Source organism: Drosophila eugracilis, unplaced genomic scaffold (genome assembly GCF_018153835.1).
Source record: "Drosophila eugracilis isolate 14026-0451.02 unplaced genomic scaffold, ASM1815383v1 contig_1104, whole genome shotgun sequence".
Classification (NCBI taxonomy): domain Eukaryota; kingdom Metazoa; phylum Arthropoda; class Insecta; order Diptera; family Drosophilidae; genus Drosophila; species Drosophila eugracilis.
In genome coordinates this window covers 439,823-465,950 of record NW_024571881.1, presented here as the reverse complement: position 1 = coordinate 465,950, position 26,128 = coordinate 439,823, and the positions used below count along the sequence as shown (strand labels likewise).

Below are 26,128 nucleotides of genomic sequence, written 5' to 3'. Positions count from 1 at the left end.
CGCTTTTTACGGCACTTAAACGACGCATTAACGCGCACGCACAGCTGCTGCTGCCCCCTCCGCCTTCCTTGTCGCATAGCCACCGCCCTCTCAGATCCTGATCCTGATGCAGACATAACCCCGGCCAAGTCAGAGGCAGTTGCGCCTTTATTACGGCAATAAACTCAACTTGGGCCAGCAACTCAGTCTGGGAATGGGCAGGGAAAAAAGGAAAAGTGCCGCGAATATTTCACGCAACTTGTTCAAAGTTCCTTGATGCTGCCCTGCATCAACAAATGTTTTCAGGGTAGATTGGTAATAGGTTTGTAAAATTTAAAAAAAGATATATATTTACATGTTTTTTACACTTTCGTTATTTTAAACTATATTTTTGTATAAAATATTCCCGCGGTGATCGCTCGCGTTGTTGTTTCTTACGTCTTATCGCTTTCTCGTTCTATTTGAAGCTTCTCGAATAGATCTACTCATTTCTTCGCGCTGATATTCTTTCTGACCACTGATCTGGGCACACCCAATCTGTGACTTCGAATAGAGATGCCAACTTATTCCCACATTATTTATGAAAGAAAAGGATATCATCAATGTCGAGTAACGGTGTTTGCTCACTTCTTTTGGCTTCGAAGTCCTCGTCCCGAGCTTTGTCCCTGTCAAACGGAGCGAATTTTTGTGCGCGACTTTTTGTGGAAATTTCTTGCTTTTTAATTACTTGCTGGCACTCGTGGATACATATACATCATCCCCCGGCTCCCGGGGGATTGCTCTTTGATATGGTCCCCCGTTTGGGCCACTCGAGAGTTGCGGGCGCTGCACTTGAAATGGCTTAAAGAGAGAGAGGGTATGAGGGGCGGCGGCAGAAGTGCCATCAAAGCTTTTAGGCGGATTAACCAATATAATAATTTCAGTAGCAAGTCCTTGCCACAAACTTGACAATGAAAGCAGCAGCCTGGTGGCCAGAAGGGAAGTCAAGTGTCAAAACAAATATGTTTGCCGCCTGCGGTTGCCTGCAGAGCAGTTTTCAATTCGACGTGGCTCTCCCGTTCCCGGCTGCATGATTGTGCATTTAGTAGACACCCACATACACGTCCACATCCACCAAGGACTGCATCCACATTGGCAATAGGCTGGCTCGTATGCACAGGCACATGGCAAACACTTGAGGTGCACAAAAGGAGCGAAGGAAGCGGCAGGATGCGCGCCAAATCCTTCGCCAGCAACATCATCATCGACATTCGGTGGAAAGCAAACCAGAAGGAGAACTGGCAACAATTTGTTGTACTCGGAGAAAAGGTTACCAAGACTTTAGTTCCCTAAAAATATCACTGTTTGAAATGACTGATCTTGGGGGAAATGCTTATTTGCAAGAAATTCAAAAACTTTGCTGAAATTAACCTATTGAAATATGAAATACCCCCATAGTAAATGTTTCTTTAATCTGTCACCAATTTTTTTTACGTGTACCTTTGCCGCATACCCTAGAATGCGCCTCCCTTTTGAGCAGAGATTCTTGCAATCCCTTTCCTGGCAACTTTATCGCCACCACCACCCAATCCATAGCATTGCTGAAATCGCGTAATTGGCATTTTTAAGCAAAATTCACGCTTCAACACTTTTTCAAGTGTGAGACTGCCACTGCAGGAGTATCAGGATATATATGGTATGTATTCGTATGTTCCTGAAAAGCCTTCCATGTGGAGTATGTGGAAATGGGTGGTTTTGTGTCGGATGCATCCTTCTGCCGTGTGCTTTACCACACACGGCAGCCTACACTCGATATTTCTAATTAGTGAATTTTAAGCTCTTTGCCCGCAATTTGCGACATTTATTAATTAATTTCTGACAGCGGTGAGTGTGGATTATTAGGTAGTGATTAGCCGGATTTATTGTGGTCTATTAATATATGGCCAGACAGTAATGGGGCGGAATAACTTGATAATTTCCTGATGACGCGCTGGAATAACACTCATAAATCACACCATTTAAGCTACCTCTTTTTCGGTGGCGGTTTAACCCGCTAGATCCATTAAATTGTAAATGCATTGCAGCCGCCAAGGTCAGGGACAAATCGCCAAACGATTCGAAGTAACGGACGCTCAGGCACGCACCAAAAATAAGACATGGTCAGGTCTAGACCACGACAACTAAAAAAACAGTAGCGATCCGGCCAAGAATTGCGCATGCGCAACGTCAATCGAAAGTCGTTGACTTGGCAGCCATCGATGGCTGATCTAAGAGCGTGATCTGCATTGCCAAGCAGCTCGGAAAGTGTAAGTGGCTATAAAAGAGCCGTGGAACTCTCTGTTGGACATCACAAACCCATTGGCCATCCACCAAGTGACAATCCAAAAACAAACTAAATTCAAGATGTTCAAATTCGTAAGTTTAATAGAACTAAGAATAGCTTTTCATAATATCTAATTACTAATCACATAATTTAAATTTAGGCTGCTATCTTCTTCGCTGTTGTGGCTATGGCTGCTGCCAAGCCCGGAATCGTGGCTCCTCTGGCCGCCGCTCCTCTGGCTTATACCGCTCCGGCTGTGGTGGGCAGTGCCGCCTACGTGGCTCCCTACGCATCCAGCTACACCGCCAACACTGTGGCCCACAGCGCCGCGTTCCCTGCCTACACCGCCGCCTATACTGCTCCTATTGCTGCTCCTCTGGCTGCTGCTTACACCGCTCCCTACACCCGCTTCGCTGCCCCCTATGTCGCACCTTACGCCGCTGCCTACACCGCCCCTCTGGCTTACAGCTCGCCCTATGTGGCCCGTCCCTACGTTGCCGCTGCTGCCGCTCCTCTGCTGCTGAAGAAGTAAATCAACATGTGAACACTCTGGAAAATATTGCCCCGTGAGCTTGGCTCATGGTTTGGCTTTTATTTTCCATAGACCCCAACTTGTGATGAATTAAAACTCTAAGAATCTACTAAATATTGTTTTTTATTATTGAGAGGATTCGGACGCAAAATATTTGCTGTAAAATTATGTGATACTATTATTTTTGTAGATTAGTTTTTAAGGTTAATAATTATTTGATCCTCGTTTTGTATGTTTTAAATATTCTAGAAACTCTAGAAACTCCGTAAATATCAGAAGATATTCAAATCATCTGACTTCAAAATCGCCGTAGACCTGTATGTCATTCCAGAATAGGTTTTTATGGATTAGCATGCGCAACGTCGGCCGCCGCATATTTAAAATACTCCATTAGCGAGCGGTTTTTTGCGGCCATTTGAGCTAAGCGTTCAATTATTGCTATATGTCGAGGCTGCTGAATGGGGCTGCATATAAATGAGGATGGCTGAAAACCTCTTTCATTTGTGATGAAACTGTTGGTCTCGAGCCGCAAGCTTCAATGAGTTTTCGGATATATCCTAGAAGCCTGCAAAACCGAAATTACCGCATCAACCGCAAGCCACCAAAATATGGGTTGGCATCGTATGCCCCCATTTCCGAACCCCTCAGCACCGAAAACCATCTCCACCTCAAGGCAAACAAACATCAGAGATGACAACCCGGCTGGAAGCAGTAAATTAAAATTGACACCTGATGCTGACACAATTTGAGGGGCCCATCGACTTGGCCGACTTGGGTTTACTTGACTTGCCTGCCAACTCCCGGCGCTAATAAGGCCTGAAACCAAAATGCGTCAACAGTTCAGTTGAGCTGGGGAGGAGGCTCGGCATGGTGATGATGATTTTGATGACATTCGAATAAGGCGCTCCATTTACCCGTACTCATTTGCCAACACCAAGGCATCCAAAACCCAACAACCACCCAAAGACCCATTGCTTTCGAGTACTTAATCATTATTAAATGGCATATGAAGTGCTCGGCTGAACACTTAAGTGAAGAGATTTCGTTGAATTCGTAAGAACATTTAGTTAATGAATTCAGGTCAGAGGGATTTCTGGCCTTGATATGAAAGATGACTTTAGAAATGTGCTATTCAGTTAGATTCTAAAAGTGTGTTAATGTTAAGAAGTTCCTATTTCTCGCAGAGATAATTGAAATACAAATTCAAATTCTTCTAAAAATATTTCTTAAATATGTAAGTACTTAATTGGGTGTTCATATTTTCCAGTGCATCTAAAGGCTGTTTCTCTTATTTCCTGACTTTTTGTTGATGTTAGAAAGTTAAGGTTGTAAGGAGTTTAATATCATATAGGCCGTGACCAATGTTTGCATTAAAAAGTTTCACAGTTATTGGTTTCCGAAGGTTGCCTTTCCCAAAATAAAACTTTGTCCAAAAAAAACGAAGGCAAAAAGGAAGGACCTGATGTTTGACTTTATTGTTGACTTGGTTAAATGCGGCTAAATGGCCGTAAATGACCAGCAACAAAAAAACCACTCTACCATTTTGGCCAGCAACAGGCTTCCCCAACTTCTTTACAGGGCAGGATGCTTTGTGTATGTGTGTGTTTTTTTGGGCAAACAGGAGCAAACATAGAAGGGTTAAAAGTTTTAAGCAGTGCGTGATTCCTGGGTTCCAGTACTCCTGTTCGTGGTCTCCCCTGGGCGAAAACTTTCTGCATATGTTGGAAGCTGTCCGCCAGCAGATTACCGCAAATTTTGCGCTTGAATAATCGCCGGGTAAAGGATTGCGTGCGAGGGAAAGATGGGTATAGAATCCTGATGAGGCCGGTATAGCCAGCATCCACTTTCATTACAAAATCCGACAGCCCGTGAGAAACTTCTTGTGGTTGCTTTTGTTCGGAAAACGCAACAAATGTGCACTGAGAGAATTACTGAGCACATTAATGTAAATGCAATCAAGGGCTTACCTCAAAGTATCAGTAAGAAAACGAACTAAGAAATTTTTGTATACTTTTTTGTTCAATAATCTAATTCGTTTATAAAAAATCAGAAAATTGTATCAAAATTGTTTACAGTTTTTAAAGGGGAAATTGAGGGGGGATAAGGCAAAAATGAGCAGCAACAACAAAGCGGAAATACCTCATTACAACAAAAAGTCGTTGGGATCTTATTCTGCTAGCTTTTCTTCCTCTTCTGCTTCCGTTGCCTCCATTGCGTCGGAATTATGCGGCATTGTCTAAAAATGAGTTTTCGTTGCTTGTTGCTATTTTTACGTTTCATCGAACAAAAGCAAAGTACCTTGCTGTAGCAGCAACAAAAACAGTAATAACAAAAACAGGACGAGGAACACTAAGGACACGAAGGCGAACAAAGAGCTGAAAGCTGGCAAACATAAAACATTAAGCAAGGATCTCGAAAAGAAGCAAAGAAAGACAAGCCACAAAACACTCAGCGAAGGTAGCAGTCCAACGAACCATCACTGCGTCACTTCATCCTGCATCCTGATCCCTCTCTCCCTATACCCTTCCCGGACATCAGTGCATCCTCATCTCCATCTCTCATCCCTGAATCCATTCCTCTCCCTATCGCATAGCACTACGTAGTTAAAGGGAGCGCAATACGCACGCATTCGTGACGTGTAATGCACAGCAGCTGGACAGGCGACAAAGGTTTCGTAAACGTAAGCGTACTAAAGGTAATTAATTGCTTGCCGGAGGAATCTTATAGGGTAAAATTACCAAATTTAAAATGAGGAAGTTTTTTATATTATTCATGTAAGTAATACCATTTCGATACAAACTCCCAAACTTCAAAAAAATTTCATTTTTGTCGCCTGTTGAAAGTTTTCTGCTTTCGCCAAAGAAATGCAGCCGCCTTTGTAGTTATGTGCATGATGAAGAAGCGGGCTTTTTCCCTTTCTGCTCAACTCTACCCCCAGAATGGCATTCCAACCCCCTTAAAAATGCGGACTGCCAGGAGTCGTCGCATTAAGTGAAGCACGCGGCATGTTGGATCAAAATGAAGTGCTGACAACGCAATGCTGGCAATGTCCTGGAGGACGAGGACAGGTGATGAGGTGGGGACCCATTGCAGACGGGGATGAGGCGTGCCAGGTAAGCGTCTTAGCGCAGACCGCAGACCCTAAACAAAGGGATGCGATGAAGCAATGTGAAGGCAATGGCAATGTGGCAGGTCCTGGTCCTGCCACTTCAATGGCTCTATATCCTTACATCTTTTTCCCCTTCTCGAGTCCCTTTAAAAATCCCCATCTGGCACCTACTCTTCGGCTCCAACGGGCTGTTTAATTTACGCGCTGCTATTATTTTAATCTTTTGCGCTACACACAGCGTGAAATGACTTTCACCTGGCCCCAAGCTACCAGGCTTCAAAGGTATAGAAGCTATGGCTCCTGCTCCAAGTTGGGGTGGCCAGCGCCCAGAGGCGTCTTGGTCCAAAGTATTTAGCACCACAAACAGCCACATACACACAGTTATGGTCGAAATAATAGCAGCCTTCAGTCACCTACAGTATTATTTAATTATGTCTTGTCTAGATTTAGTATATCATGATTAGTGATTTAATAATAATCGATAATATATCGAAACTTATACATATTTAAAAATCCCATTACTAAAAAAATAGGAGGGCAAACATATCTAAAATGACTATAAATTGCACATGCTCTGTAACCATACTTTAGCCTCCTACATCTGTATCTTTTTGTCCAGGTGAGAAGTAGGAGTGCAGGCCAAACGGCAACTGGAGGCGTGGCAGTGGGGCAGTTGGGGGCAGATCGGGGGCTGCCGGAAGCTGCTGTCAGTTGGGTTGCCCTCAAGGTGTTGCAGGATGTGTTGTCGCTACCCATCCTTGGCATTTACCATTGCTTTTTATTGTTTTATGTGGCTGTCTTTTTGCCGGAGTGCTGGAGTTCCTCCACCGCTTGCCACTTCAAGGTGCAAAATGTACGACGTGCGTCGTTCCGTACATCATCGCATGCTTTGTGCTCTCAGCACTGAAATCTTTTACAATCAACATGAAGGTGGAGCAAAGCAATTTTGTAGCCAAAAAAAATAAGAAGAAGAAAAGAACAGACAGCCGAACGGAAGTGAAACCAGAAATGGCGGGCAGAAAAGCGGGGTAAAACCGGAGCGAACATAATGCCTCAAATCATTTTCATTTCTTGCATGCGCTTGTCTGCACAGAACTGCCTCAAGATGAGGTCCTGGTCTCCTGGGCTCCTCGGTTCCTCCTCGGCTCCTTGTAGAATGCTCCATTTACGCGCTATTCCCCTCCGGCCCCTTTCTTGGTAGTTTGTGGGCGTTTTTACTGCTCCGGCACTCAAAGCGCTTAAGCTGCTAGTGAGCTATCCCCTCGCCACAGTTTCTACGCTCTTTCAACATTACAATATTTTAAAAGATTTACTGACCATGTATTTTCAGCTCAGCCAGCAAAGTGCAAAAAGCTGTAAAATATTGCGTATACGCCAAAGTGCCACCTGAGAAGCGCATTCACAAAGTCAAATCTAACAAAGCATAGCTACGCGTTTGCCAGGGACTTACCTAGGGAGAAAGCCAAAAAGAGTTGATATTAAAGTTTTTCCTCTCAGGAATTCATGGGCCAGCAACTCCATTTGAACAGCAGGTAATTCTCAGTTATGGCATTCAGGCAATAAACAGGAATATCAAATAATATAAGGACTAAATGGGTTCGTAGAGTTTTATTTAATCTTAGCTTTAAATAGATAAATTACACAAGACAAGACACTAATTTTATTGATTTTTGTAAAGCTGAGAACGTAACCTCACAAAAATTGTATAATTATCTTACTCATCGAGTCTCAACTTATTCTTCCAATTAAGAAAACAGATTTAATGTAATATTTCCTGTCTAAAAGTAGGATTTCCCAGTTGGAGCCGAAACTAAAGCTGCTTAAGAGCAAAATTAAATAGAATTTTAAAGTTAATTGGGGCTGGCAACTTATTTGGCGTCGAGAACTAAGAACAAGGAGCAGTGCCAACACTTTTGTTCCGAACTTGGCCAGCATAACTCACTCGAGCCGCTGGAGATGGAGTTAGAGATGGCGAGCTGCATCTTGTTTGGAGTTGGAGCCACCGTACCACCAGCCGCGCAACAAATGGTGCACATTACAAGGGCCCAAAGCTACTTTACCAACGCCAAAGGAGCTGCCACGTAGCGACTCACATATTTTATTATCTGCACCGACGCCGCAAGGGTCGTGGAAAATGGAGGGTGAACTTGCCACAGGACTAGGGACCAGAAACTTGTGTGCAACAAGGCGCACAACTTAAGCGGCGAAGACAAATTTTTATTGCCACAAGCCCAAGTCGATTTCGATTATTGACTGCAGGCCAAACTGTTGCACAAGGAGCAACCCCAGCAGACAAGAAAATGTGGATTCCCCCACTCTGTTCCCAATCGGATCCTTTCCGGTTGCCAACTTGTGTCTGTGGCTGCTGTCGCCGTCGCTCATTTGAGTCACATTTTATTATTTTCGTGCATTTATCGTATGCTCGGTGGCATTTTATTTTATTAGCGTGACATTTCAATTGATAGACCCTCGGGGCCGTACTTAACCGACTCAATTTGATTTTGCAACCAAAATGTACGAATGGGAGTTGCAATATTGTAGTGCTTAAAATGGAAGCTTAAGACTTGGATTCGATTTTTCATGCTGGATGATAATCACATCTAAGAAATTTTGTCTATACAGGAAAAAAACATACATCGAAACAAGATTTTGATAAAAAAGATGTTCACACTACTTAGCTTAACTTTTTCTTAACCGATCTGGCAACGCTAATACTGTCAATTCAATTCGTCAAAGTGCGAGCTAATACTCGTTGATTTTCATTAACGTTTATACTTTGCACGAGACAACATACTAGTAAAGCAGTTTTTTAGAAAACTAAAACGGGAAAACATAAAAAGTTCGCTTATCGAATTAATGCAGTAAAAAACAATGGTTTACACCGGTTACGAAAGCAACGTATTGCAGAATGCTGAGGAAACTGGTGAGTAGCCGGAGCAGTTTCATATAAAGTTTTTTACCAAAAAATAAAAAAAAGCAGAATGGGTTCCATATGAAGAGCTCGATTGGGAACAAGGCCTGGTGGCTTATGATGGAGTCGAACTTACTAGCGGAGATGAGGAAGAGGTACAGCCCTCTTTGAACCGTATGATGAGCCTCATCGACTACGACTTGGCGTTGAAGCATCCACTGGAGCATACTTGGACTCTATGGCACTGGGAGAACGATCGGTCAAAGAGCTGGACTGAAATGCTCAGCGATGTGACTAGCTTCAACACCGTTGAGGACTTCTTTAGGTCTGCACAAATAACAAAGCTTTAACTTTTTATTAAAATCTCATCCTTAGTGTCTACTATTTTGTCAAGCCGCCATCAGATCTCAAGATATATAATGACTATATGGTGTTTAAAGAGAACATCCAGTGAGTAGGTCACTTCTTTAAAACGCCTAAATATATTATATATATATTAATATTAGACCCATGTGGGAGGATGATAACAACAAAGAGGGTGGTCGTTGGATTATGCTGTTAGATAAGGCTTCCAAGGACTTCATCGATCAAGTCTGGCATGATTTGGTAAGTCATTACATATATCATATAACACAATGTATTACACATATCTCTATTTAGCTCTTGTGCATGATTGGAGAGTGTTTCCAATATTCTGACGAGATATGTGGAGTTGTCATAAACATGCGCAATAAGGCTAATAAGCTCTGTGGGTATATGACCACTTAATATTGATTGGGTGAAACTATAGTGTCCTCTTTTTGTTAACAGCACTTTGGACCAAGGACTCACGCAATGTCCAGGCTATTCTGTCCATTGGCAGGCAGATCAAGCAGCTATTGGAACTATTGCAGCTGGGCGATATGGAGATCCAGTACCAGGTGCACAGGGATGCCATGGTGCAGTACGGACCCAATGTCCATTCAATATACAAGATGTAGGTCTTTCCAAGAAAAGCCATCGTCCTTTGCCCAGTTCTTGGCTAGAAATTTAGATCAACGATCGTAAAGAATCAACGCATATGCTAATATAATTGTCAAACTCACATTTTATACACGTACCAATGCTTTTTTGGGATGAATAGCGGTTGTAGCATGAATAAAGCATTGCATAGAGAAACAGACGAGAGAAACTAGTTGGTCACATTTCGTGTGGCGTCCTCAGGCGAGCAGAGTTGCCTCACGTATTCCCTGGTGGAGAGGGACCACCTCGCTTTACTACGATTATCCTTGGCGTCATAATTTTGGACGACTGTACCCATCCTTTAGCGGAGGCTTCCATGTCGCGGCTAGTGCTTATGTGTGTGCGTCGTCCTTTCCCGGTTTCCTGGGGCTTTTGTTTGCGCTGCTGCTGCGAATAGCAAATTGTGACCAATTTATGGAAATATGCTAGGGACGCATTCCCCTCCATTTGTGAGGAAGTGGTGCTCGTTTAGCTTCAGCATTTTTTGCCTGATGTTTAGCTTTCTGGATGAGCGATCTCTTAGAATACGTTTCTATAAGGTTTTACGAGATATTTCAGTCAGACTCTTTCCATAACAGATTAATTTATATAAATATAAATATTTTCCAATATTTAATAATTTAGTTTTTCCGAAATATAGCAGTATTTGGGACTTCTAGGACTGCCATCACTGATGCCCATGAGACACTCGTATGATTTGATTGCTGTAATTTGTAAGGATTTTGCTTTTATTGTTTTATTGAATTATGAAGTGGCAGCCACCAAATGACTGGAACGTGATACACTGTACACCGGGTTATGACAGTGCCAATGGAAGCGTATCCTGTCCACCCTTAGGGCGATGTCACCCTCCCATCTCCCCGGGCGAATCATGCTTGATATGAGCACAGGATGCCTTGGCGCAAATGAATGCATGCAGTTATTCGGTCCGTAACGTGAATTGATATGCCAACACGTACGCGGATTTCGTTGAGGAGGATCTGGATGTGGATCTGGAGGACAGGTAACAACCTCGGTGGGTTATGGGTTGTGGCAAATAGTTTGGCTCGAGTTTAGCACTTAAAGAGCAATTTAATAACCGCTATAAAAGGTTTTCTTTTCGCAGGAAAAACAAAAGCCAGCAGGGAGCGCCATTTCCTTTGGCAGCTGGAAAAGCAAATAGGGGATAACTGGGCAAACGCAAACAGAGAATATCCGGCAAAGGGCAAAGGGCAGCCAACTAATGTTGTAGTTTTTCCCCCTATATTAAATGAAATGCAAGCTTAATTGAAAAACGCTGACTTTGCTGCACAAGAAACAATTTTGATTATTTTTAAAAGTATTAAATCATCTTATAAAAATGTACAACAATTTTTTATTCTTAGGAATTTGAAGGAAATGTGATATAAAACTAGTTTAGAATATTTAAAACATAATTTTTATATTTTTGTTGTTAAAAATGTGTATAAATATTTTGCATATGTTAATTTTTTCCTGTGTTATTTTCAGAACTCTGCTTTGCTATCATCCTGTTGCTGCTTTAAGGACTTGGCTGTAGCCTGTTGCAATTTTAATTAAACAAAAAGCGTAAAATGTTTGACCATTTCCACCGTGCCCTGCTGTTTGTCCCCCAAAGCTCGGAATATGAATCCGGGAATCGGCTTCTGTTGCCAGTGCTTGGAGCTCCCAATTGTCTTTGGCACGTAAATTTTCTTTGCCAACAAGCACGAAATTGTTTGTCCCTCCGCTGGTGTCCTGTGTCCCGGAGTCCTGATGTCCTGGCGTCCCTTTTGCGCTGCAAAACAAATTAATTGTCTGTTTTTCACATAAACTTTTGTCGGTCTCCAGTTCCCGCTTTGGTTCCCATCATCCCATCCCAAACTCCATCTCCTCCAGCTTGAGGTCCTGCGGTTATCCTCGTCGCGTCTGTCCAATTTCAATTCAGCGTCCTGTTTGTTGCGTAAATTGCGCCTGTTCTGGTTGTAATGGCCACTCCCCTCTCCGAAAGCCGCCCACCGCCCCTCTCGAATTTCACTTGGCCGTCGCTTAGCTCATTTGCTGCACATCACTTTTGGCGGAGAGTTCCGTTTTCGTTTTTGTCATAATTCAAATGTAATTTACCAGACACCGCCCCCACCCACGCACACCCACACTAGCTAGCCATCCGGCCGCCCCTCTCCCCCGCTGTCAGTCATAATTATTTTTTGATTAAAGATGCCACCTCCCCCCGCCCAAAAAAAAACATCGCCAACTTGACGTTCGGGAGCTTTTCTTTTGTGCACTCACTACTTTGTAGGGGGAAAATGATGTAGCCCAACAAAGAGGGAAACGCTGATGAAAGCACTTGAATTTAAATTTCCATTTAATTTAAGTTTGGCAATATTTTTCCAACAAATTTAAGTGACTGATGGAGGGGGATTTGCTCAACTTTCAATATATTTTTATGACAACCTCCTTCCTTTTTCCTAGATTAAATTTGAAGCCAGAGTAAATGAATTTCTTATACATCTGCAATCTGAACTTGCAGTTCATTTATTGGCATTTAATAAACCAAAAACTTTAAGTGCAAAAAGAGAGCTGGAAAATGCAATTAAAATAACGTAAAGTGGAAAATGCAATAAACACTTTTCGATTGCCAATTGCCCCAATGAAGTACTGCTGGCGAATTAACCAGATTAACTCATCGATGGATGCAGCAAATCTGCTCGCCACTTTGCTTGGCCATATGACAAATTTGCAGCTCCCAAATGCAATTAAAGGCATTTGATTTCGAGCAGATTAAATCGAAACAATTCTAAAGGACAATCATCCAAAAACTGGTTTGTGTGTGTGTGTGTGTGTGTATTTTTGTTGCCAGTTGTAGGCGATTTGCATTTTAAAATAATGACTACATAAAAAACTAGTTAAAAGTTGACAACAATGAAATGTCAAAAGCGCTGGAAAACTTTATGCTCTTCTCCTCTTTCCCCTTACCGTACCCAAATATTCCTCGGGTAAACTTTTTTGTGTCTTTCTGTTTCTGTTTAATGCGACTCCGCCCCGTTAGTAGACCCACCTATTTTCAGATCCCATCCCATTTTGCCAGCTTTGCGAAAGCCTTTTACCCCTTTTGTTTTGCCTGAACAATAACAGCAAATTTTTCTAAAATTTCATGTCGCCCTCTTACCACCTCCCATCGCACATCGCCCATCGCCCATCTCGCCCTCTCTTCTGACTGCCACGCCCCCGAGCTAAGCCCAGCCCAAGCTATTTGCAATTTAACTTTTTCCCCCTCATAAACAAGGGGGAGAGAGGTGGTTTTCTGGGGCCCAAGTCAAAACAGGGACACGTAGCCCAACTCGGCTTTAGTTTTTAGTTGGCTTTTATTAACTTTTGTCTCTGTCTGTGTTTTCCTGTACATTGCCTGTGAGCTGAATGTGTATGTGCGTGTGAGTGTGTTTTGTATCTGTGAGAGCTCTACTCCGACAGTTTTTAGTTTTCTTTTTTTTTTTTGGCATTAAAGTTGCACAATTACCGAGATTTGACACTAAGACGATGGCGGGGCACATTGGGGGATTCCCACAAACTGCTCGACCAATTTACAGCAGTGCTCAAATTTCAAAAAATCAACAAGGGAAGCCACTCCTCAGGGTTGTTATCCACCCGTTTGGAAGTTGGTAATTCCCCAGCTAGCACCACCCATCGTTTTTGGTCAATTTAACTTCGCAGGCTTAAGGTCTTTAAGAGGTATTCCATTTCCGCTTCAAAACTGTATCGGTGTTTCGGATTTCGATGAGCGATTTGTAGAAGCATTTCGGTGGCGGTGCGATGTGAATGTACCAGAAGTAGGCGTTGACAAACTCGTAAGTGATCGAATTCCGAAGCGCCGCATCCGCCAGCATGGCGTATATACCACGGGCACGCAGCTGCTGCTGCCGAAGGGCCACCAAACGACTGACCTTGGTGGTCTTGTCCCCCTTGGTGTTTGTGGACACCGCATCATACATTTCGCCAAACAGTTGGTGGAAGAGGGTCTATAAAGGCATATTTATAATAAAGATCATTAAGATTTCCCTAATCCACTTACAGTGATAGTAAAATCTGCGATGCTCATATGCTGGAAGTCCAATCCTCGCTCCTCTGAAGCTAAGACGAAGGCAAACTTGACGGAGGCGGGATCGGCGTAGCAGTAGCACTGCTGGGCCTTAAGCAGCCGGAACAACATTATCATGCTGTTGAGGGCTATAAGGCAAGCTCCTGGGCTCAAGTCCTGCCACTTAGGCAGCAGTATGGCCCACTCCTCCGGAGTGGGATCGCCATCGGCGTTCAACTTTCCATAGGCAATCCATCGATTACCGATAGGAGCATCAAAATACGGTGGCAGAGTCATCTCCTCGCCATAAAATTCCAAAGCCAGAACAAAATCAAAGCGGATAAATCTCTGCCCATTGCTGCCGCGCTCCATGGCCGTCACTTGGTGGACAAAGGGCACCTGATTGAAGATCAGCACCGAATATTTAAGGTCGTAAGCGCGGCCGGAGCAGGCAGATGCCGCACACCTTATTTTAGATACTGCCTCCTTGAGTTCCCTTTGAAGCAGAAGATTCATGCACTTGGAATTCACCGCATTCCCAAAGAAGAATGGGTGCCGATTGTTGGTCGTGGTAAACCTCACACAACGAGTCTTCTCATCATAACTGGGAGCCACTGGAAGGGGCAGTCGGATGGGCAAGAACATGTCGAAGTTCAGTGGCATGTCCAAGCTTAAATTGTCGACATAGGCAGCTACACTTTGAAGGATCTTAGATCAGGTTCTGAAAGCCATGAGAGTATTACTCTACTCACCCGTCCTGTGGAGGTTCACTAGGAGGTTCTTGAACACCGCATTGTTCTTGACCAACTGCTGCTGAATTGCCAGGGACAGCATTCGCGAGTCATAGATAAAAAGCTGGTGCTGATCCTTGCCCACCGTAAACTCCATGGCAAGGTCCTCCATGACACTCATGAAATTATAACGCGCCATGTTATCGAAAAAAAAGAAAGTAAGTTTGGAGTCCGCAAAAATATATTACAGAATCGGTTTAGAAAGGATTTTTGTTTTCGTTTTTTCAACAACTGCCTTTGGAGAATTTTCTTATAATTCTAGTTTTTGATCGAGAAATTACTCAATGCTAACTTGATTGATTTAAAAGCTTGCTTAAAAGGGAACTAGTTCGTTTGATTGACATGACATATTTCACTTATTAAGTAGCTTTAACTATCTATTTGATCTACCGTTAGGACATCAGTTTCATATTGTCCAAGGGCCTTTATATAATTCTATGAAATCAAATACATAACTTACCTTAGGTAAGATTCACAGTGTTGTAAAGCAATAAATAAATACATCATCTGATATACTAGTATTTAAACATTAATACTAAATATTTAAAATTCCCCTTAACTACAGTGATCGAAAAAATTGTGAACATGAGAATGCAGAGAGTTGCTCTGTGAATGAAAGTCGAATGGAATCCAATTTACTACGACTTTACTACGCTCCTGTTGATGCCGATTCTGATTTGGATTCTGCGCACTATCCCCAGCATCCACTGGCAGGTGGGGATGGTGCACATGGCCTCTATGGCAACCTGCATCTGCACAAAAATCCTGCGGGACAGCGCAATCAGGACTCAGTTGCTGTTCGACGTTGCTCGCGTGCGGTTGTTGTCTGCTCCTTTTCCTTTTGGCTAGCGAGTAAGTGCTGGGAGCAAGCGAGATAGGGCTAAGTGTAAGGGAGAGACAGAGAGAGAGACCTGTTATCAGGAAAAAAGTACAAAAACAAAAAGAATAACACAAAAAACATCGAAGAGCGCGCCGTCGCAGTTGTTGTCGCCAGTTGTTGTCGTTGTCGTTGTCAGTGTCGCAAGTGCAACTCGCAATTCGCAATTTTGCGTTGCAACAGCAACAAGAGAAGCGGCAAGCGTGCGTGCCACATATATATATATATATATATATATATATATACATACCTTCTATATATACAGTGCCGGCCAAAAGTGTATGCGTATTTGTGAGTGCAACGTGTGCCGGCCCCATTAAGACAACGAAAATATCCGCCAAGTATGAAAACCCGGAAAAATCGCGCTTCATAATATTGTGTCTAATGAAAAGGTGTTAATGCTAACCCTACCAAATTTTTGAACCCACCTCCTCCAAACATTTCGCCTTGCATGCGCGCAAATTGAAAATAAATTGAATTGCAACAACGTGCTAAAAATCTGAGAGAAACAACAAAAACAACAATAACTGCAACGAGTTTGTTGCCTTTTCGCCACGAGACAGCCACGTATAATGTGGAAAAGTGCTTCTTACCCTCTCGTGAAGAAGAAAATTGCATGCAAATTTGCTTAGCTCCTGATGGCTTGACGGGCAGATAAGTGTGTTTTATCAAGAAATTGAATGGGTTTATTTGGGAGAGTTTAATTCGGGCAACGAGTTTGTCAGAAATAGTGGTGATTATTTTGTTGAGAGGAAGAGGTGTTGGAATTTTTATAATTTTGAAGAGATATGACACATGTTTTCTTAGATTTGGAGAATAACTTTATGGTTTGGTACTTTGTTTATAAAAAATCTTGTTTTTACTTAAATAAAAGTTTAAGATTAATTCAGTTCTTTTTCTTAACTAATTTTAGATAATACTTAAGCTGTTTCATAGTCCAATTCTGTTAATTTTAATATCTAACTTTGTTTAAATTTGTTTGTCTAGTAAAAATTTAACTTAATAAGAAAGTGAAAAGCAATCTTCAAGCATCTTCTAAGCACTTCCTTTCTACGAAACCCCCAAGAACAGCTCCATATGACTTTGGTCCTTTTCAGAGTTTGTCAAGTCCTTTACCTGTGCTCATCAATAAGGCATAATGCAATCCTGTTTCCTGACTACCTCGTCTGCCTTGAGTGGCCAACTTCCTTGCTCCTTCATTCCTCCAAGCTGCCTTCCATCCAACCCCTTTTCGACAAGCCGAAGACACGTTTAGCAACGCTTTCACGTAGCAGCAAATGTCGCCCTCCCCCGTTTCTGGTCTTCTGGTTCGCTGATGCTGCTGGCACTCTTGAGCTTTCTGCTAATTGCCGCTTAATTGTTTGACATTTTCCCCGTATTGTGTTGAGGGCAAATGGCATTTATTTATATTTCTTTTGTGCCAGAGCATCTGGCGTCTTTCATCTGGATCCTTGCTCCCATTTCCTTTCCTTTCGTTTCGTTACGTTACGTTTCGCATGCAAGCAATTAGCAGTCCTGCGTGCATTCCTCTATATATGCTATGTACTCCCCCCGTATATACGTACTATATATAGGTAATACCTATGTACAAAGCCAAGACCGGCCGGCTAATGCAGTGAGAGAAACAAGGGGAGGGGGAGAGGGAGCAGGGAAGCTGGGCGGCCTATTGATTTTATGAACGAAAAGTGCAGGAATTGTTGCCTTGTGAGCGGGAGAGAAGCTGCAACTATTTTGGACGCTGCCGCCATGACAAACTATAAATCTGTCTGTGCCGGCATATACTCGTGCGGATACTCACACGCTATATATGTTGGTGTATATACACTCGTATCTGGCATATCTGGCTTATAGTGCAGTGGCTGGGCTATTGTTGTTGTTCCTCTGCGCTGCACACACAAAATTTATCGATTGCCGCATACACACATGTCGCATGTTGATGTTGCAGCCTCTGTGGCTGATGTGTAGTAGTAAAAATGGCTCGTATTTCATGCGTTGCACAGCGGAAGTGACCACACTCACACTCATGCGTAGTAGTTGTAGTAATAGTAGTTGCCGGCATCGAGTTTTGGTTTATTTAAATTTTCGGTCATCGTGGCAAGCTCTCGCTCTCTCTCTCTCTCTCGTTCTTTCCTGTTGCTCTCTCACTCGGGTATTATGTATTTTTGGGTGGCCAGCAAAACTGCAACAGCTGCCCGCAGTGCGTATACGCAATTTTTGAATTGCCTCCACATGCTGCGTATGCGCAATCTGGCGTTAAAGCATCAAAATATGAACCCGTCGGGCAAATAACTTCCTGCCACTACTGCTACTGACATTAATTAGAAGGCGGCACAAGTTTCACTTTTACACCCACCCACGCTGATCCATCATTTTCCACAAAAGTCACGTACGATTTTTTTGTAGGGGTTCTCAAGGCTCAAGGAAACTTTCCTTCCTGCTTGCCACTTTAACCCAGAAAAAAGGGGTCTCTGGGCTGTACGGAGAGGGGGTGGGTTAAAGTTTTTTCCTGTAACAAATTAAGAAATCACTTTCTCCCCCTCTCCCCAGTATTCCGTACACATATGCTCTGGAAATTGAGACGAGATTGTCGAGGGAAAATGGCAAAAGAAAACGCCAAAGTTGCCAAAAGTTGAGAAATGATATTTTGTTTGGCTTCATATTTTATTCATACTTATAGCAAGGGGTTACCCCGCTCGCTTTATGCTTATTTATGCAGGCAAACATGGCTTTGATTGGCGTGTGACATTTTAAGCGCGGTTCTGGCATTTCAAAATTATTGCTGCGGGTCGACTGCTTCATGATTGATGTGCACCAGTGGCAGTGGCAGTGGCAGGGTGAACCAGTCTTATCCAAACTTCCGCTGAGACACGCAAACTCGAGGGGCTGGAAAAGGTCGGAGTTGATTGTTTGATTGGCAGCCAGAACATGAAGCCCTTCAAGAGCAAGATAAAAATAATTAAAAATAGCTAAGAACTTTTCCACTTGTGTTATTTCTGGCTAACCCGCAACAGAAGAAAACAGAAATGCAAAAAAAAATATCTGCATATCTTGGTAAATTTACGTTTCCCTGGACTCATCATTATTTTTTCGGTTTCCAAAATATACATTTTCCACTCAGGTACTCGGGCAGAGCTTCGCCTTGTTTTCCATTTGGTACATATTTTACTTAACCCAATATTCGGCTCGTTAGCCAGAAGGAAACAAAGGACCATAGTAACGGGCCAGGCCAGGTCAGGCTAGGACGGGATGGGCGAGGAAAAATCACTGAGCAACCCAACAGCAACTACGGTGGAAAACAAAAACAAGAGCTGCCAGTAACCGAAACGTGTTGGCATCAGCTGCTATGTGGAAAAAGTTTATGACTTTAGACCCATTTTGTGTACATCCCCTTTTGCTGAACTCAATTTTTTCCTCCCCCCTCAAAGCCTCTCCTCGAATCACGGCAACGTGGTCTTACCTTGGGCCCCAGCTGGAAAATGTTAGGGGAAAAGCAGGGAAAGCTGGGAAAGAGCCTTCTACTTCGTACCTCCTCCTTCTGTCCGTCTGCTTGGCTGCTGTTTTTAAATGATTTTTATGTGCACTTCAGTGCAAGAGGCCTTACCCCCTCCCCGGCTCGACAATTTTCTTCTTTTTTTTTCGCCTCCTGTGTTTTCTATGTAGTATATATGCATATAATTTCTTGCACAATTTTGTTGCTGGCTTTTCATTTCACAGTTTGTTATGCATTTCAGGCTCTCGCTAGCTCGCTCTCTCTATCTCCGTTTCGCTGGTTTTTCGCTGGGCTTGTTTGTTTGTTGCTTCATGCCTTTGCTTTATTGATTTTCCTCCTATTTTTTAGTTTTGTTTCTATTTCTATTTTGTTTTTTCCTCTGTTTGTGTGTCTGCTGCTCCTGCCTCCTGCCGCTGTTTCTTTATTTGTTTGTTTGCCGTTTGTTTGTGGCCAGCCGGTCGGCCAGTGTTACAATGCAACAGACGACAGACGACAGCCGGCTGCAAGCCATTACAATTCCAACTCGCTGTCCAGCAATGTCCCAGAGCCTCTACTATGGACTACATGGACTCAATCCCATAGCCTCCGCCCCCTTTGTTTTGCCAGCCGAGATTCCCATGCAGAGGCCCTTTGCATTCTATTGATTTTTTTTGTGCCTCTGCCAGCAGCCGCCAGAGACGCCGTGAAAAGTCATTAGCGAAGGGGTCCGAAGGGGAAGGGGCAGCAACCCGGTCCTCGAGTGCATAATGGCACAATTTAAATACGGCTGCGGGTAGGAGCGGATCTGCCATGTGAATGAACCGTGAACTATGACCGGCTGTGGCAGCTTCTGGTTTGCTTTGCTCAGCGCTTAAAGTGTTGGGGTTTTTCACATGCCGGATGCAGAAAGGGGTTAAAGTAAGTCCTGGTCTAGAAACGAATATGTTTAACTGGGGTTCATAGCAATTTTGTAAAGGATTTTATGGTATTTTAAAGTGACTTTATTTTAAAGTCTCTTCTTTAAGTCACTTTACCAATAACAGAAAAATGAGTTCACCGAAGTGCAACCAGCTTGAAGGTACAACCTCATACGTATTCCCTTCGCTGTTTACACGTGGCTTCAGCAGGTCGCACATGTTTTCTATTTACCCACGCAAAACAATAAGCTGAAAGCCATTTGATTTTGATTTATTGACGCACGTACCGTACAAGGGGAATAAAGTGGGTTGAATAGGGGTGAAACGACGAGGAGTTGGGGGCATGCAACAAGCGAAACAGACTCCAAACATGATAGAAATCGATGGCATAATGATTATCTATTAAAATAAATCACGTATTTGGCAGACGATGGCTGCCATACGGCGGCAGACCAGACGAGAAAAGTCCGTAGCCGGCCAAGCGTTGAAGTCTATAAATTGCACTTGTCTTGGCCCAACCCATCCTCATCCTCTCCTCCCCATTGCCACATCATCACATGAGAGGATGGATAGATGAGGGAAGATGGCTTCCGGAAAGGGCAGACCTTAATGCATTTCCCCGGCACAAATTGTCACAGACAGAGAGCCCAAAGATCGAGCTGGCAAAGTAAAGTGTAATATAAATAAATCGAAGCTGACTTCAAGTGTTTAAGCCGTTGGCAAAGACGCCTAGGAAACAGTTCAAAGGGATGGCGATGAAATAGGAGAAGAAGCCGCTTACAAAGGCGGCACACAAGGGTATACCCACTTTGATGCAATCATGCCCCTTTTGATTGGGTCGCAGACAAAGTTTGCTCAGCCATTGGGGCCCATTTAAATGTTTAATTCAATGTCTAGTCTTTCAACGGAATTTTTTCGAGAGTGAATTTTATTTGATCTTAGCGCGGGTAACTACCAATGTTGTCGTGCTTTCAGCAAAATTGCCAATAGGGCAACGTGGCGTATACGTGATGGCTCCATCGGTAAATCTTCATTTCCTTCTTTTGCTTTTTATTGACTTTGATAGTGGGCAATGATTTATGTGTGTCATTAATGATTTTTATATATAACTTTGTTACTTTTTGATGCGTTTTTGATTGCGAACTAGATTTCCTTATAGTTTTATTTCTTCTCTGAATTTAAATCAACGTTTTTATGACATTTTTTTAATTATCCAATTTAATTTATTTTCTTTTACATTTTAAACAAGTTTTCCTGATGATGTGGTCATGGGAAAAAGTAGACTGCACTTCTTGTTGTCAAACCTGCTTAGGCTAGCAATTTTGATTTTTTGCTGTCGCACTTTAAACTAATTGCCAGCAATTTAGCAAACGTTGGCAGTGCAATGCGGCGTATGCGTAATATTTATGTTTGTTCGCCTTTCGCCATTCAACATCCGCCGTGTGTGCAACGCTATTCCTTCGCTCTTTTGTTTGCCAGTGTTGTTGGCATGCCCACTGCGCACATTTGCCGCATAATTGCCAAGTCATGATTTTTTACACACACACAGAGCCAGAGAAGAGATGGAAAGGAAAAATACAACAAGTAACGAAGGAAATAAACGAAGCATTTTCACCAGCATTTCCCAAGCCCCATCCTCTGGCTGACTTTTCCATCCATTTTCCTCGCATTCTGGGCTGCTGCTCAACAGTCATTGTCTGTGTTCCAGCAGTTTGCTGATGATATTCGCACTGGGCATAATTTCCATGTTGCTTAAGCGGCATTTTGTTGTTACAGCTCGTATACTCCCCAGCTCCCGAATACCCGTCCCTTTCGCCCCTCTGTCCCTTTTTACGCCTCTGTGCTTTATCGTTATTGACAGTTTTATACGTTTCTTTTTTATCTTCTCCGTATCAAGTTGTCCTGTTCCTGTCCCTTTTGCATAGTTTCAAGTTTCGGCAAATATCGTTTGGTTCCTGCCGCATTTTTCTTTTTTGGCTCCCTTTTTTTTTTTGTCGTTTTTACAATGTCCAGAAGTTTACCTTGGGGAGTCGTCTGGCTTTTGCGGAGAAGATCCTGTCATGGCTGGCCACAGGCAAAGTTAATGTAATGCCATCGAGGCAATACAATGCAGGGAGGTTAAAAGGGGATCATAGGAGAGGTCTCCTCGAAGGACTGCCGATACACCAACACACACAGACCCACGCACACGTGTTTTAGCATATTTTTGTCATATTTTGCATCCATGAGATACTCGTAGCCGCTGTCGCCCCCTAGATACTCGGCTGCAGCCTCAACTTCAGATGAGGATGTCAGCACTTCAGTGGCAACTTATGGCGCTCCAATTTCGCGCTGATGCATAATTTTTTCGCCTTCATCTTCTCGCATAAAAATGCGCTCAAAGGGGCGCAAAAGCCGAAACCCGGAAAAAAGGGGAAAACTATAGGGAGTCATAGCAGTAACACTATCCATTTTCCGGGTCTCCAGAATGAGGGATACAATTTTACACAAGGAAAATTATTTTACATTTTATAATATGTTTTAATTGATAGCATTTGAATTTTATTTTTGATTGAGAAAGTATAATGTTATATATTTTATTTTATTACAATTATTACTTTACTTCATTTATAAAATTAACCCTTATTTTTCCGTGTGTTCCCTGTTCCCTGTTCTGTTGTTCCGATTTCTGGGGCTTCCAGATCTCCCCAAGTGGTTTAGCTGGGCTGGATGGGAGTGCTCTTTGTGGCGCTGACTTGACATGATTAATATCCCCGCTGACATGCGAATAGCAGTTGACTGACTGTCGTCAAGTGAAATCAAAAGCAAAGGCAGCAGCCGCAGCTACCACATCAAGGCAGCTTTAAGCCATTTACAGGAAAATAATCTTTAAATTAAGAAAACTACACAAAAAACTCATTTAATATTTCATTTTTGGATTAAAATATGGAAAAAATGGTAGAAAACAGATTGAGTTTCAAATTTTGCGACATTGCAAACAAAGGCAGTTCGGATTTCAGTCCGAATATTTACGTATACGTATTATATTATATTTGTCTTTCAGGCGAAGCATAAGCATTAAAATCACTGGTCGCATAAATCTCTGGCAACGCATTCGAAATTCTAATTTCCGTGCCGCGTAATACGGAAAATAAACAAACAGCAAGGACAACAATAACAATAACAAAAGCATAGCCAGCCAACAAAGTTTGTGCCAGAAACCATTAACATTTTCAGCTTCAATCACGGCAACGCATTTGTGGATGTGAGAAAGAAATTAAATAACCGAAACAAACAGAGCGAACGCGTAGAAAAAAAAAAGAACGATAGCAATAACAAACAAATCAAGCGAAATTCGGCATTTAAATTCTACCCATAAAAAATGTAATGGAAAGCATTAGTGCTCATAAAAAATGGATTTACACAGCCTTTTTAAGGCCATCCTGATCCTGTATGTCATAAGAGGTGAGTACTGCCGGGGTATTTTTTTTCATTTCCGTTGCTATAAAATGCGAAAAATCTAATCGAAATTATTGATTCAATTTGAATTGAATGACAATTTGTAAGTTAGTTAACCAGAATGGGTGAAAATCTAAGAATTTAAAAAATTCTAGCCATAATATATCTAAAAATGTAGCTGCTTTAATATAGTTGTTATCGATAAAAAATATCGTTGTGGTGGCAACGCTTTTACCCTCATTTTATCCACCATTGCCTTGCCCACAAAAGTATGCAATTAAATTTGCAACATAAGCCCAAGGAACAAGGGATCTCACAAGGGGGCGCGTTGGCTGTGGGGTTGGGGAATTGAAAAGCGAAAAGCATTTCAATTAACGCAGCCCCATACATCCGTACATATATGTACATACGTACACATATCGTCGTTAATGAGCGCCTGCCGCTCAACTTTCGCGAGTAGACAAAAGGCGGGCGAAGTTGCGGAGTTTGTGCCATAAAACTGAATTATTGAAAGGCACACGTTTCACTTTTGTTTTTGTTTGTGTTGCGTTTGCGTGGCGCTCAAAGAAACGGAGTCAACAGCGAAACTTTGCATGCCGGGACATCGAAGGACGAGTCAGGCAGTCAGGGAGTCAAGGAGTCAGGCGCCAGGAGTCACACGAGCCGCTGCAGCCGCAGGAGCAGGAGCGTCATTTATGAAACTTTCTGCCGTTGGCGTGGCTCGACACTTCAAGGCACACACCACACACACACACAAAAGAGACTCCTTCCCCCACTCTCACACACACACACACACCCTGAAAACAGGCTGGATCAAATGTTAATTGCAGTTTTCGAGCCATAATTAGAGATCCTCATTGTCTAATGTGTCACGGCATTTAGCAACCGAATCCGTCTGCACCCACAGCAACTGCAACTCTGGCGGAAAGCCGCGGACAGGAGCGACTAACCCCAGCTTAACAAATGCACAACTAGCGGAGTGAAAGAAGTCTCGCAGTTCGCTGTGCACTTAGAGAAAAAAGTGGATATAAAGAGTTTATAAGTGTAATTAAGTTTATTTTGAGTTATGTTTCCTAGCTACTTATTTCGGTTAAAGGTTGAAAGATATTTATATTAATCACTTCAATGAAGATAACCAGACACTCATATTTTCGCTATCTGCATCCTAGTCATAGTCAGGTGCAGCATGGTTCTCTGCGTGTGGTGGGGAAAACTCTTTCTTCTGTGTACAAAAAGAAAGCCAGGCAAGAATCCCCTGGCTTTGGCTAAGATACCCCGCCCAGATTGCCAACATCATAGCCCCCGCTGCACTGCTCCCCGCTTCACACCAAGTTCAACAACACGCCCTCGAAATGTGAATGACCTCGAATGTCACGTTTGCTAAGCGCATGAAAGCAGTGGGCAATGGGTGGGGTTGGTTTGTCGAGGGGGGGTTACCGTCCCCCATCCAGGCAGTTCGTCACATCGCAGCACAGCAGGAGGGCCAAGATTATGCAGCTTCTGGCTCCTGACTGCTGACTGCTATTTTATGAAACAAAAACAAGCCCCAAGAAGCAAAGCCAAAGGCAGGCGGAGAGCTTTTGTGAGGACCTGGAAACATTGTCCAAGGAGGAGAGCCGGGCTTAAGTCCAAAGCATGCAGAGCATAATCAGCTTCATCATCAGTAGAGGCAGCAAAACCAAAAGCAACAGAAAAGCAACAGCAATAGCAGCAGTAGCAGCATCAGCAGCAACAAGCAGTAAGCAAAGAAAGGCCTTTACTATCACAGTCAGCAGCAACATCCATCGGAGCCAACCAGCAGCAACATCAGCCCGCAGCTTAGCCATGGATGGAATACAAAGAGCCAGGAAAAGGACGATGAGGATGACGATGACGATGACGAGGACACGGCCGTAGATATGGACATTGCACTGGCGGGGGCACAGTCGTTGATCTTTTCCTGATAACTTTGGCTTTTCGAGAGTGGCACACAAAAAACCCTGAAGAATGAAGGGCTCGTCAAGGAAGTGTTGCGGGCACAAAAGCTGGATACAAAAATCCCCAAGCCCTTAGACTGGCAACGCAGCTTAATTATTTTCGCACAAAAATGCAACCTGTTCTACTTGGCGAAATGCTGGGTAAATGCAGGCTTGGATAATGAGATTTCCAGGTCCAGATACAATTCGAGTTCCAGTGTTTCAGAAATGGGCATGAAGGGAGTCTTAAAACATTCAAGCTTTCAATTTGAGCAATTTTCCTGTTTTTCAGCTTGTTTAGTCAAAGCAAGTCAAGTTGGAGCAGGAAGCCCTGGTGTGCCCTACGTGCTCTGACCTAAGCAAATACACTTTACACTCAGGTCCTGGCGCACACACACACACACACACACATCCGTTGAGTATTCCGCTTTGGTGCGCACCCAGACAGATGAAGATTTCGCTTCGACATCGCATTAGTCGGGGCTTTTAAGCAGAAAAATGCGTGCACTTGAGGGCCACCTCCTGAACGCCCGGAACGGAACACCCTAAAACCCCAGAGAAGCAAACTCAGCCCTCCATCACTCATCCGACCCGTTTCCCTGAGCCGTGTGCTACTTTAAATATTAAACGATGCCTACTTTTCGGCTGTCTGAATTACATTTGCTGTTTGGCTTTGCTAGGGTTCTCACTTTGAACTTTTTTCGAGATTTCATTTAAGACCATTACAAAAAACACAGAACCAAGAGCTTTCCTTATTAATTTAATGATTTCTCTAATAAAATTAAGAAGAGAAAT

The 26,128-nt window shown here is 43.0% G+C and overlaps 4 protein-coding genes across 8 annotated transcripts in view; 3 read left to right on the top strand and 1 right to left on the bottom strand.

The window, feature by feature from the left end:
- The first annotated feature begins 2,309 nt into the window (after window positions 1-2,309).
- On the top strand, window positions 2,310-2,927 carry LOC108109781 (vitelline membrane protein Vm26Ab). Its single transcript, XM_017218460.1, has 2 exons — window positions 2,310-2,373; window positions 2,442-2,927. The coding sequence occupies exons 1-2, from the start codon at window positions 2,362-2,364 to the stop codon at window positions 2,811-2,813; spliced, it is 384 nt and encodes a 127-aa protein (XP_017073949.1). The 5' UTR covers window positions 2,310-2,361; the 3' UTR covers window positions 2,814-2,927.
- Window positions 2,928-8,687: 5,760 nt separating this feature from the next.
- LOC108109780 (eukaryotic translation initiation factor 4E1) lies at window positions 8,688-9,995 on the top strand. 2 transcript variants are annotated; one of them, XM_017218458.1, is made up of 6 exons: window positions 8,688-8,845; window positions 8,903-9,158; window positions 9,209-9,283; window positions 9,340-9,439; window positions 9,494-9,581; window positions 9,644-9,995. In XM_017218458.1, exons 1-6 carry the CDS (start codon window positions 8,794-8,796, stop codon window positions 9,811-9,813), a joined length of 741 nt encoding a protein of 246 aa, XP_017073947.1. In that variant the 5' UTR covers window positions 8,688-8,793; the 3' UTR covers window positions 9,814-9,995. The 2 variants fall into 2 exon arrangements, with proteins under 2 accessions (XP_017073947.1, XP_017073946.1); XM_017218457.1 differs by having other exon boundaries at window positions 8,900-9,158.
- Window positions 9,996-13,122: 3,127 nt separating this feature from the next.
- Window positions 13,123-14,890, bottom strand: LOC108109778. Its single transcript, XM_017218455.2, has 3 exons — window positions 14,639-14,890; window positions 13,881-14,578; window positions 13,123-13,827 (listed from the first exon to the last, which is right to left on the bottom strand). The coding sequence occupies exons 1-3, from the start codon at window positions 14,814-14,816 to the stop codon at window positions 13,534-13,536; spliced, it is 1,170 nt and encodes a 389-aa protein (XP_017073944.1). The 5' UTR covers window positions 14,817-14,890; the 3' UTR covers window positions 13,123-13,533.
- Window positions 14,891-15,480: 590 nt separating this feature from the next.
- LOC108109839 (Down syndrome cell adhesion molecule-like protein Dscam2) overlaps window positions 15,481-26,128 on the top strand; it is a 40,274-nt gene continuing 29,626 nt past the window's right edge. For 3 of the 4 annotated variants that reach the window (XM_017218587.2, XM_017218586.2, XM_017218588.2), the window contains exon 1: window positions 22,902-23,384. In XM_017218587.2, the coding sequence (XP_017074076.1) occupies window positions 23,333-23,384 (52 nt within the window). In that variant the 5' untranslated portion in view covers window positions 22,902-23,332. Of the gene's footprint in view, window positions 15,530-22,901; window positions 23,385-26,128 lie in introns of those variants that run through there. The other variant, XM_017218585.2, reaches the window with a different exon arrangement.